The sequence below is a fragment of the Syngnathus acus genome, chromosome 15 (genome assembly GCF_901709675.1).
Source record: "Syngnathus acus chromosome 15, fSynAcu1.2, whole genome shotgun sequence".
Classification (NCBI taxonomy): Eukaryota; Metazoa; Chordata; class Actinopteri; order Syngnathiformes; family Syngnathidae; genus Syngnathus; species Syngnathus acus.
In genome coordinates, this window is record NC_051100.1 from 8647189 (window position 1) to 8660950 (window position 13762).

The 13762-nt window shown below is 39.9% G+C and overlaps 1 protein-coding gene across 34 annotated transcripts in view; it reads right to left on the reverse strand.

Annotated features, from left to right (window-relative positions):
• Positions 1–13762, reverse strand: part of LOC119134656 (neurexin-1a-like) — a 145984-nt gene that overhangs the window by 38222 nt on the left and 94000 nt on the right. For all 34 annotated transcript variants that reach the window (XM_037271568.1, XM_037271566.1, XM_037271574.1 and 31 more), the window contains one exon: positions 10461–10642. In XM_037271568.1, coding sequence (XP_037127463.1) covers positions 10461–10642 — 182 coding nt within the window. The remainder of the gene's footprint in view (positions 1–10460; positions 10643–13762) is intronic.

Below are 13762 nucleotides of genomic sequence, written 5' to 3' on the forward strand. Positions count from 1 at the left end.
CCACCATCTTACTGCCGCCCAGTGAGTTGTGGTGTTTGGGAGGACTGATGTTGACCAACACAACAACAGCAGCAGCAGCGGGAGACTCTCACTGTGCTGGATGGAGCGGATGACTGCTCATCCAGATCCCACAAAGGAAGCACACAGGAGGGTCCCTTGCACACTTTTATTTTCATAGTCTTGTTCTTCACCTCAAAATTCCCAGATGCGGCGCACAACAACAACAAAAAAATGATAACACTTTACCACCAGGGAGAGAGAATGTAGGTTTTGTAGTGTTTGATCAAATGTCAAACTAGCAACAATTTTGGTCCGAAAAGAAATGGGTTCTAAAGGCTTGTCCCTCCGCTTCATTGTAGGGTCATCATTAAAACTGTCCGCCAACACCTTGTTTTGCAATTTGAGAGTACACACAGAGAGCAAAATAATGCTTTGTTATGTGAAGCTGTGTAAATCTTTTGATTATCTGTATTTAATAAGAGGATGCCTCCATCCGGTGTGTGTGGGTTGACAAAAACAGCCTCCCGCCCAAGTCTGAGTGTTTCACTAAGAGACACACACACACATGAGATTGCTGTCCACATTGGTCTTACAAATGATGGATGAATTATGAATCAATTTAAATTGATCACTTAAGATCCATTCTCTCTTCAGACTTTAAGCGACTGAATTGATCTTCTCATGCTATTTGCTTTCACATTTATAATGCTGAGCTTGTGTATGTTTTTCTGATTGATCACCATTTTCCACTGCCTACATTCGGCAGATTTCATTTTTCTTTTCCTTTTCTATTTGCGCCCGACACATTTCTACCCATTTATCAAAAGGCTTTGGGGCAAAACCGCTTTCCTCCATCATGATCTCATCAGCCCTGAATCCTTGACCTTTGTCCTTCGCTGCAAATGTCAGCTTTCTTTACGAGGCCTGTGATGGGTTTATTGAACAGGTCGCGCTCCCTGACACACATGCACACACTCACACTGCGACACACGAATATGCACGCACACACACACGATCAGTCATTCATTCATTCATTGCACATGCATGCACAGACTACCATTTGATGATCGAGGCATCCATTGGAAATTCACAGCCCACATTGGTGGATGGAATGAGAACCCATCACCCTCCATGCAACCACCACAAATAATAGGATTTCATGGGGACTGATATTGCTTCCTCTAAAGCCTTATGGACCGTTAGGCTTCATGGAAACGGTGTCCTGTAATTGAGGCCATTCCAATAAGAGCAGCTTTAAATGGTATAACAAAACAAAGTAACAATAAACACAGTAATTTAAGTCATTCCATGGTGTTTGTGTCTATATTATGGGAATCAAAAGAACAAATAAAGCATGGCTTCAAAGAAAAGCATGTCGTTGTCGTGTAAGGTCTGGTCTCAGGTTTATACTTTCAGCCAACACGGCCGAGTGATCGGAGCCCAAGCGTTACTCTGATGCCAAACTTTACCCTTGTGACGGAGGGAACAGCTGGCGATGGAAATTATAAAACATCTTTCTCCTACAGGATGTTTTTTTCCTTATCGCCTTACATTTACCCAAACTAACATATGTGCATGTCTATCTAAAAAAAATGAATTTAATTTAAACCAGCTCAATGAGTATGTAAGACTTTTTGCTTCTTTCTCTACCACCCATTGGATGAGTTCTATTGCTATTATTTCTTAAAATAGTTCTTAAATTAGCAAAAAAAAAAAAAAAAAAAAGATCTGAGTGTCCCAGAGAAAAACGTGTTTGACTTAAAAGATAAAATGCATTATATTGAGATTGGACTTTTTATTCAACAACAAATGGTCAGACAGGATGAACTTGGCAACCTGTGGTTAATGAATATTGACAGGAATGGAAATCGCTTCTTCTACTTTATTTCATTCTATCTGCTTCTTATCACTCTGTGCCTTCACAAGATTTTATCAAATTAAGTCCTGACAATGTCCTCACACTTTATCTTTTCTTCAGCCTTCAACTTATGATTTGCCTTCAACTCTTTGATTGTCTTTGGGTCATTATCAGTTTAGTATCTCACAGGGAAAGGTAGCGGTAATAAAAGGCAAACAGGATGGAGCCCAGGCAGTTTGTCATTTTGTTTCATTCCCAACACCCTTTTTTTGTCTATTAATGTTTTTTAAGGAGTTGGACCCAAAGATTATTCCTCAATGGTTCTCTATAATGAAATAATATGACTCTCAGAGAGTAGTCGAGTAGTTGTCTTCATCTATCACCTGGAAGCTCCCAGTGAGGCTGTGATTTAGTCACACAATGTACACAACTTTGCATTCTTTAAGACCAATTGTCACTGTCATGTCATACATGATTGACTCAATTATCCACAGCTCACAAATATTACGGCCTGGCTAGGTAGAGATCTGCCATTTGTTTTATGACTGATGGAGTCAAATGCTTTTAGTGTATGCCATGACTTTGTTTCTAATCTACAGGAGCTATTAAAATTTCATGTAGTGGTAATGACACTAAAATGACTTGGTTGACAAAGTTTGCAAGTTTATGGACTGGATGTTTATAGATTAAAACGCAAACAGTCTAACTGACTGACTAACTGGCTGTGTGGGTTTGTGTTGCTATTGACTAATAAGCATAATGGGAAGAGCTGGCGCCCAAAAGATACATTTCCATACTGTAATGGACACAGAAATTATTTGTAGTTGGGAGATTAGGCACTGGGGGATATGATAGAAATTAGTGGAGAGTGTGAAAGTATCCAAATATATTTTGGATGCACTATTTGCATAACTTGTATTTCTGATCAGACAGAATGAAGCTTCAGTCGTTAGGCGAGTTTTAAAAAGTGACTTCTTTTAGTGTCAACTTCAAGGGGGATTCAGCTGAGGCCGTGGTATTCCCACAACAATTTTCTACATCTTTTATAGCCTCTCTCATAAGACACGAGACTATTTCGCAAACTATGCTGGTAAATTAAAGAGTTAAGCAGAGGCAACTACTTCAAGCATAACTGATTTAATAGGCCAAGTGAAGGGAGGAGAAGATGACGATAAAATGAATTAGGCCCACTTGCTCTTTTAATTACCGTTGTCAAGGTGTTTACTTTGCCCTTGTTGGACAAACACTCTAAAAGATCTTTCAAACAAAGTAACATGAGGCAGCAAATGAAGCCATAAAGCTTAATACGTATTATATGCTGAAACATTTACTGCAACATTAAAGGTAACTTCAGCATTTTTGGTGTGTCCAGGGACACGTAGCAATGCTTGGTTGACAAACAGACTTTAAAGAGGTCACAGATCCATGGCTGCTCCGTTTACTTCTCATCTGAGGGATTTAAGAGGATAAAGACAGCATTTTGTTGGCGCTTTTATCATGGCACTATGAGGTGTTCTGTGGTATGCAGGATTCAGATTGCTGCAGCCTGGGTTCTAACACCAGAACAAAGGGATCAGAACATTTTATTAGTCCGAAAGACTTTACATTGGCTTTTTACTCCAGTCTGAAAGGCTTTACATCGGCCTCTCGTCAGCTGTTCATGCAGTTTTATTTTATATTTTTTCTTTCTTTTAAACTTCTAAAAGTATTATCTCTTGTTTGCCTTCAAATGTTGTATTTTGCCTTTAAATGTTTTGTAACTATGTGAAGGACACGGAGATGAAAATGTGCTTTATAAATAAAGCTATCTTGGCCTTGCCTTTAAATCATCAATTGTAAAATTATATAACCAAAACAAAATCTACTCCCCTTATAAATGTACTTCCTTTGTGTGGGAATCAACCAGCAATAAACTTCAGCATCTCAGACTTGAGACACGTAAGTGACAGCCTGTGACTCAGTAATCATTTCACAGCACAAATGCTCTGCTAAGTACACAGTCCAGACAGTGTCCTGAATCACCAGGGTGCAACTTTTCCATCATTTTCCAGTAACTAGCAGGCAGAACGTTCAGAATACCATACATTTTGTAAACCAACACTGGTACTGAAGTAATGATGCACGAACTCATTCATTCACTTTCCAAGCACTCATCTGTATTTAGAACCCCTTTGAAAAGGAGATAGTTCATCTAAACGAGCAACAAAGGCTACAAAAATAAATTGCAATTTTCAATTTTTTTTTTAAAAACTATGCTTTGTTTTTATTATTGCTATATTCTTAAAATCATTTTTGTTCCAGAGCAGCCCAGTTAAGCCTTCAATAAGTTGAATCCGACTTACTACTGTAGTTCAGGCTGGTCTGCTGCAATGGAGCAAAATGAACGGAGGCTAAATTTATCTCAGCCCGAGGATGGAGGCAGCTGTGTCAAAAGTCAACCGCTATGTCCAATTCATGCTGTGGCGCTTCAATCTCCATTAAAGAAAAACATATGCATAGGCATCATGGCAATGGATCATACAATCGATCTCTAGCTAAATTTAGAGAAACGCATTTGAATCGTGATGTGGGCTGTGTCGATACAAATCAAATTCATTCTTCAATTCTTCAATTTGTAAAAAAATAAACAGAATGTCAATGTTGTTAACCTCGCAACCCATACATGAGCGAACGTCGAACAGGCTAACGGTCTAATAAGGGCAGACGATCAAATCGAATTTCCTTCATGTTAACCGTGGCAATATTGCCAAGCCCGTAACGTATTGATGCTCAGCTTTGAGAACGACGTTGGACACCCACTGTGATTTGTAACACTAATAAAATAGAAGGCACATCATTGTTCTGCATTCAGAAACACACATAACTCTCTCCCTGTCGCACACACACAGTCATCCTTTGTCATGGACCACTTGGCCTTGTCGTGGCAAAGAGAATGAACAAATTGAGAAATGATTGGAATTGAAAGATGAGTAATGGCAATTCTAACGCTGCCCCCTCGCAATATGGAGATGATGAGATTTGATTCTTTGAGGTCAGGTAACATCATCCAGGGCGAGTGGCTGCTTTGACTGTGACTAAAGGGATGGGATGCAATTCACTCTCACACTCCGGCTTTTACCACGATTGCTCACTCCTACCGCTACATGAAATATGAACGTAAAACAAACTAAAACAATTCATCTAGATAAAATAAAATAATGCCCCAGACATAAATCAAAGCAACTTTGACCTACATTTTCAAACATGAAAGATGTATATGAACATGAAAATCTTCAATATTTCCTGACAAAAAAACATGTAAAAGGGGAAAATGTTTGTCCTGACTAAAACTCGATCTAAACTGTTGACAGCTTTTATTCACTAAAACTAAATGGATGAAATTGTTTTCTTGAAATAAAATAAAGTGGGGCAAAATAAAAAATGTGATGATTGACTAAAAATGCTAGAAACTAACAAGCATGATTCAAACTGGACAAAAAATGAGGCTAAATTTAAAAATGGCAGATAATATTAACACTGATCATCGCAGAGGGAATAAATGAGGTCAGCGAAGCTCCCCCATCCGTTCCTTTCACTGCTGTCTCTTCAAAATGGTCAGCTTTAAACCCACTATTACGGTGGCATTAGCATAGTCTCATAAAAGTCCTTCTCTGCAAACGATAATGACCAGCACAGAAATTCTGCTGAAACTGGTAACTGTGAAACGAGGTGAAATCAGGGATCAAAGTGAAAAAGCATCTGGTTGCATCCTTGAAATGCTTTTATATGTGCATTGCCAATTGACTATTGAATTTTTGGATTTCCTCTTGTTAAATGAAGGAGAGGGGAAACAGAAGAGGGATCAAAGAAAGCCCCTTCATCGACATCCCACAAAATCTTTAACCCGCAGAGACAACCGGGAGGACCGGCATTGCTAGTGAAAAGAACTGACTGAATGCACTGGACTTGTAAATTATGAGAAAGATTCAGCTGCAACTCAGACCCAGACACGAGTAAATTAAATTAACCCTTGAACATAGAACAACTCTCCAAAATTGAAAAAGAAATCTATGTAGGGATTGCCCCAAGCTGTTGATGACACCCACTGAACAAGTTCGGTTAGCTCAGAATCTTTGATCAAATCCACCAAAATCGCCATTGCATCAAAATTTAGACCTGCTGTTAAATAGTCTAAAACCAAGTCTAATTTCTCTCACCCCATATTGTTAGATGTGCTGTGAGCCTACAATCAAATTCTCTCAAACACCTCATGGAGCACGTTCTCTCAAATTCACAAACATTGTAAACAAGACTTAATGCCTCGATCAGCACGAAAATGAACATGCACCAAATGTCTGTCTAGGAAAATAGGGGCCATATTACAGAAAATGGAGACAATTCCGAGACTTGAGAAGTAATATTCATGCCCGCCTATTATCATTGAATAGACTTGTGATAATAACAATTCAATTTTAATGTTGTTGTTGCAAAACACAAATGCAATATGAGGGCAATGTCTCTATACTAAGCTACTGTAGCCATAGAAAATGGCCAGGACAAGCGAGCAAACCATGAGGTGGCAACGGTGGCAATAAGGAACACATTAAAATGATTTAGCGTGGGATGGTGATGGGAAGTGCAGTAGAAGAAGAATGGCTGAGTGATGTGCCTTGAGCAAACAAATAGCGCAAGGACAGTGCATACCATAAATCCTGTGGCTATCGCATGCAAGTCTGCAAAGAGCATGGGAGGTAATTACTGGCTCTGAGGCATTAACCGAAAGAAGGAATAAGATCTACTCCCTTTGCAGGTGTATCTAATAGGTGCATGGGGGATAGCGTGACACGGTTTGTCTCTACAGGCCCACAGCTCCTCTCCCAGGTAACAATCTCACCTCAGCATCAAATTTGAATCTGTTGTCATCATAGGCTCATCATTCAGCACAAAATTCTGCATACTGTGTTCAGAAACTTACACATTGAGCTTCTTATACATTTGTCATGGTTATGTGTTGCCCTCAAGCTGTTTTCCCTGATTAATAGGATACGGAGTGAGAGTTGAAATTACAGTAAAATTGTGATCCACAAGGGGGAGAAAATCCCCTTTATGGAAGACGGCTACAGAGAAGCAAGGGGAGCAATGCTCCAGCAGAGAAGTCATTATTTCTCAGAGATCCTCTCATCTATGGAATACATTAACTTCACAGTACATTGTCTTAGCCCGAGTGCCTTCATTGCTTGTTTTTTTTTAAAGTCGTGTAGGCAATTAGAAGAGAGAAATCGAAGGCAGTACTTGGAATAGTCCCCAACCCCCCCACATAGAGATTTTAGAACTGGCACAAAACGAGCTCAGTGGACCTCCAGGGATCTTGCATGAGAATGAGGAGAAGCTCCAGGAGTGCTCAACATTGCTGCTCATTGAAAGCAAAATACAAACTCTGAGCAGACACCACTTTACAGACTGAATGACTTCCTAAAAATAGAGAGATGGTTTTAGGATGGAGTCAACAGTTGTTTGGCCCAAAAAAAAAAGAAAAAAAAAAAAGGAATTTAAATCTTCCTGAAGATCACTCTCAAGGAAATATACCGAGTTTACTACTTATCCTTCCACATTACAGCTGTTGGGGATTTAGTGAATGGAGGCGAGAATTATGATCCATGTGTGTCCCGCTCTGTTAGCCCTAGTCAGCTGTCACTGGGGCAACGCCGGGCTGTGAACTGAATAAAAACGTGCAATACGATGTTGCACCTTCACAGGACGCTGGAGTGTGAAAGAAGAAATGTGTTTAATTCCATGGGAAAATGGAGACAAACATGCAGGTAAGGATAAATCGGAAAGGGAATGTCCATGCATTAGGTTTGCTTCACTCACAATGTGAAAATGGCGTAAGGGTGCATAAATGACAGATTTCAGGGAGCGGGAGAATGTGCAGAGCTAGAAAAGTACACATAAAAGGTCATCCATTGTCTCAGCAAGTCATGATAAGTTATCACTGGGCATTTAAGTACATTCCCCCAAAAATCTAGAAAAATGTCTTCAAGCTGAGGTGCAGAAAATCACAGCAGGAGTTGCAACTCGGAATTATTTTGTCAACCAGCGCTTAAACTGTACTGTGTTACCAACCGACTGTCAAAGCCAGTGCAATTTGAAAAAGTACTGTGACATATGCCCAATAAAAATAAATAAACATTTGTTGATTTCACCTAAACACCTTCACCAATGAATTGTAAGCAGTTTGGCGTCAAGAGACTTACCATTCCCCCCCGCCAAAGCTCATCGTTCCTTATTTACCTTGAACTCTCTCCTTGGACTCGAGTTTTTCTCCTCTATTAGCCAGCCTCGCACACACCCACTCACTTCACCTGCAAAGCCCCTCTGAATAAACAATTTAACTGACAGAGATTTGTCATGTGGGAGTTGGAATGCACGTCGGTCTTTAATAATCAAAGACTAACGTTACTAACAATTACTATTGATTGTCTAATATAAAAACCGGTTCGGGTGTATTAAGAAAGACGTCAAGGTCCAGGTTTGGACCAAGGTCTACAAAGTCTCCAAGGATTTGTTTTAAAGTCAAAGCTAAACTTTAGGTTCACCAACACTTCACATGGGACAATCACTAAATGCTGGAGCTATTTTAACCACGTAGACTTACGTGGCTGTATTCTTCAATTAAACTAGATCTGCATCAAGGGAAATAATCTTAATTGCATTCACAAAACAAGTAATGATAGGCGTAGTGATTATATTCAATATCCGGTACACCCTGAATGCATAATGCCGCTGCTGAGATTTATCATTTAACCATCGACTACATGTGAGGGCTTTTTTTTTTAATCATGTACACAAACATGTTGGAGCAGTCTAATGAATTTAGTGCAGCACTATGGAGAAGAAATTGTTTCTATAATGGATGAAAATGCTGAAACCTGATTAGAAATGAAGTCTTCCTTCCGTATGTGCTACATAAGCTAGGGGAGAGTAATCGCTATACATTTGATGGTTCACTGATTTCACTGTCATCATCTTTATCTGCAACGAAGAATCGGCAGCAGGGAGAGAGATCACAAATCTATCGGGCTGCATTTAAATCACAGTTTCCAAGTATTACACAGAATGTTCCTTCTTTGAAAAAGTGCAAACTGAGATTGTGTCCTTCAAGGCCCGATGATTTTGCTGTCATCATGAAATGGGAGTCTGCGATTAGGTACGTGAGGGGGGCCTGGGGGGAAAGGGGTGTGAGAGAGTGTAAATACAGAAATCTGGTCTAATCCCATCTCATCGAGCAAAAGATAAGACACTCCTCCTTCAAAGAGCAGTCGAGGTAACATGAGGAAATAAGGGGAGTGAGGGGGCAGGGGTACCCACGGGGAATCATTCTTGACTATGTTGCTTGGAAAGAATGCATTCTAATGAACGCCAGCTCCAGATAGGGTTTTCGTCATACTCAATAAAACACTTACAATAGTTACTTTTTTTCTTTCATTTATGGTCTGAACTAGATCATTGAAATACATGAACTTTGGATTCACTCACTTCATGTCTCTGTTGTGCAATTCCGAAAGTTACTTTTCTCATTTTCTCTGACAAAATGCAACAGTCTCAAAGTCCGCCAAATTACTGTGCATTAATGAATAAATAATTACGAGGAAGCAACTGGAATGACTGCTGATGCAAGAGGGGAAATGATTCTCACAAGCCACTGCCCCCGCCAGTTGAACATGCCTTATCAACAATTTCTCCCTGTCAATTGAATGTTGCAACAACAAGGCAAGGGATGAATTTGCTGTAAGCCGCAGGAGCTTTTCTGTCTGAGTTGAACAAACCAAGACTTCGCTTTGGTGTCTGCATGTCTTTCCTTTTTACACAGTAAAAATACAGAACATCATGAATATATTATTATTTACTTATGACCTACACTACTGTGGGTTTTACTTTAAAAAATGTCTGCTCATCAGTTTAAGGTATTTTTTTGGACGCTGTTACAGTTTTCTATTGTGGGTGCAATGTTGTGTCACCTGCACTCAATATTTAGATTAACTGCAAAGGTTTGTGACGCATATAACAAGCAAGCAAAAGTCCCCCCCCCCCCAAAAAAAACAAACAAATACAAAATCACAGCATTAGCCCATCTGACTCATCTTTCTCGACACTGTACCAATTCTTCTTAGTGTCTTGTTAGAGTGTCGGCATGACATTTGGAAATTAACGGTGTGTACATAACAGGTTGTCTACTTTTAAACTGGCTAGTTGCACTCAGATGAAAAGCTGTGCGTTAAAAATATCTTAGGCTTGCTGCGCATAATGCCCATAATGCATTTCCACATGAGTGAGAGACACAGACGTTCCATTTCCTCAGGGCAGGCCTGCTCATGTTAGTACACACTGACTTTGTGTATATGTTCATGTGTGGATACCTTGACTAATACAAAACCAATTGCACATTTGTGTATCGGAGTTTCCAGTGTGTCGCTTATGTTTTTAAATGAACCATCCTTTATCATTTCCCATAATAAAAGCCAATAACATTTGAAAAAGAAGAGTAGCTTTGGCTAGCAGGGACCTTTTCTTATGAAATAAAAAAAAGCTGCTTATTGTTGAGTGAGTATGTTTTTCCACTTACGATGTGCAGTTTCAAGAAGTCTCCAAGACCAGAGGAGCTATCCACCCTCACCAGGACAGCATCTTTCAGGTGAGTGCTGAAGCCAATTGCAAGCCGGTCTGCCCTTGTGCTGGGCCGGTCATTTGGCGGCCATGTGTATGTGATGATACCACCATCACGTCCAAATATGTAAGTTGTTCCAGCTGGAAAAAAAAAACAAGACAATCACAAACACAGCATGTTAATATAGTGAACGCATACTCATCCTTATAATATTGGGAATACTTTAAGAAGCCTTCATTTTCTTTTAAGGGTTGGACATCTGTGGCTTTCCTCATAATACTGTGCGCTAACTCTGCTTTAGTGATCTGCAGGGGGGGGGATTCATCTGAATGCTACTTGAGTGTGCAGTCATGTCCCTGTTGCCCAAGTAACTGGCATGCAAGGCCATGTCTCTTGTGCTTCATTAGTGGCCTCAAAGGCTGCAGCATTATTGACTGACCGGTCCAATTATGGCTTTCGGTGACCTCCGCACCAGCTATTTCCTGTCTCCGCGAATTACATTGTTGTCTTTAGGAGACCATGAACACGACCTGGAAGATAGTGGAGTCATTATAATTACCTTGCTATTCAGTGAGATAGACCCCTGCGGCATGATGCCACTAATAGATGGGCGTGATACTTTCCCAAATGATAAAGGAAGTGGTCACTTAAAAGTGGGAGTCTGTGCATGAATGGAAACATTACAGAGTAATATTGATGCTTGTCAGCATAACATGCATGTCACTTTTGCTGGGTAGAGGGAGTCTTATATTTATTCCTTCACGAGGGATTAAAGAAGGTTATGATCACATGCACAAAAAATAAACGAAATAAAAAAAATGCACTGCCAGTTTTTTTTGTCAGCATTTTAAAGATTTATTTTACAAGCATACACGTTTACTTGACAGCTCAGCTTTAAAAATAATGAAATGTGAAATAGAGTACGGAAGCCTTTAGACACCATTGTCGTTAAATGTTTTTTACTCAGATTGTGGCTTTAGGCATATGTTTTCTACAAAACAACTTCAGTCTCGTTTCTTGATTATGGTCAATACACAATCATGTGTGAGCTAAAATAAATTTGCAATTGATTATCAATAGAGTGATTAACAAACATCTGTGGCAGGATTTATGGTATATTTTTGGAGTGCATATAAAAGCAGAATTAAACAAGACCTAGTAGCCATGTTGTCCGCATGGATTTAGTGTTTTGAGGTCTTCTACAAATGAAAATACATTGTGTAATATATTTGTAAGGCTGACTTTTTCCCATGAAGTCTAGAGGCTGTATTGCTCTCAACTACGTGACTGATATTGGCCTCTTAACAGTGCAATTTCATGCTAGCAATGTCTGAGTGTTTTCCTCAGAGCTACCAAACACTTGCTCCATGTTTCAGATTATTACAATTAAGCTCCTCCTAACCATGTAAGATCCCCCTCAAGCAAGGATGTTCCCTCTCTGTCTCCCTATATGATGTGACACTCACTTCAACTCGATGATCCCCGAGTAAGACACGACACCATTGCGCATTTTAAAGGACTACGCCGAGTAAACCTTGCTGCTGACAAGTGTTTCAAGGGACCAATCTGCAAAATCTGTGAATTAATATTTTTTTGTTGCATTGGGAACCCGCAATTGGATCTTCTCCACTCAAGACATCCCAAAAATAATGTATGCTTATTTTCGGAACGAGAAGATGGTCAGCAGGGAATGGATGCCTTCTTGATACAACTCTAGATGAATTTTGTCAAGGTGCATACTTCAGTTGTGTGTACGGAATAGTACACACAGTACAGTGTGTATGGGAGCATTTTATTTGTGTGCATCAGAGGTAATCGTGAATTGCTAGTGACGGCCCCTCAAGTCCATTGGCTAAAGAACATGACTTGGTATGATTGGCTGAGATCGCACCCACACAGGATGTCTTTCTGCTGACCTCTAACACCACTAGCACAAGGAGCCTCATATTACTACTTATTCCGAGAAACTAAGGAAGAATCCAATCATAATTACATAGATGTGATGGTAATATGAAAAGGAGACAAAGCGTTATAGATCTGCTTTCCATCAGCACCTCACACACCTCTGATCACTACCAGGGCTTCCCGTAATGTCTGGCGTGTAAATATAGATTACCTGACGTGTGTGTGTGTTTTTAGGTTAAGTACTGATTATTTCCATAAATCTAAATACAATATAAAAATAGGACCTCCCTATCAGCCCAGTACATAATACTATGGTAACTACAGAAGGTTGGCATCAAATAGACAATGTCTTTAGAATGGAAATGAGCTTAATTAGCGTAACAGCCGCCACATCACTGCACCACTTTTGTGTGACAGAAAAGAAGTGATTAACATTTATAACCTACAACAAATAGTTATGTATACCATTAAAAGAAAGAAAAAAAGTTTTTGTTTGGTTCACATCATGGGGGGAAACAATTAAAAGTGCCGTAATGATTTGTATTGGATTACTATTCCTGATACTTGAGAAACCGTTAAAGGGATTTATGAGGACACTATTCCCCATTCAAACTCTCTCGATGTCTGTGAAGTAGCTCTCCACAATCAATGTTCCTGAGGCTTTACAATCAATGTTTCTGAGCATTTACCGACATCAGAAAAAAACTATCACGTGCAGACCCACATCCTGCAGTTTACCTCACCCCTGTATCAACAATTAAATCATCTTATAGGTCAGTTGACAAGATGGCAAATACAATGAGCACTAAAGTCTTGCCTCATGGCTATTTAACTGTCCTTTGACCTCCATGTATCAACTTAATGGCAAACATGAGTCCATTGTCGTGAGCTACACTTTGTTTGGTGGCTCTCCATGTACTTCGGGCGTGCCGCTTTATGCCACACGTCATTATGACATGCATAGCCACATGTACGCCCGATCGGGGCTAGAAGCCATTTTGCAAGGACCCATTCCACTATGTGTGAATTGATCTCCTGCATTTCCATGCCATGTAGAACATGCATCTCTGTCTGTGCTGAATTCAAAGACAATAATGAGAGCCAGTCCCATTTAATGGCAAACAAGTTGGCTGCGTTCCCTCCCACCGCGGCGCAAACGCCCCCTTCTAACTGCGCTTATCTAGGAAATTACTGGACGGTACTTAATTCATTGCCCACTGTGCTTTACTTAAACAATTGAGCTTTCTCATGGCAGCCATTTGTTTTCTATACTGAGAGACCCTAAAACTCCTTCAGACATTTTAATGTACATGGGCTGAGATGTTCCTTTGCATTTGACTTTAAAAAATGACTTA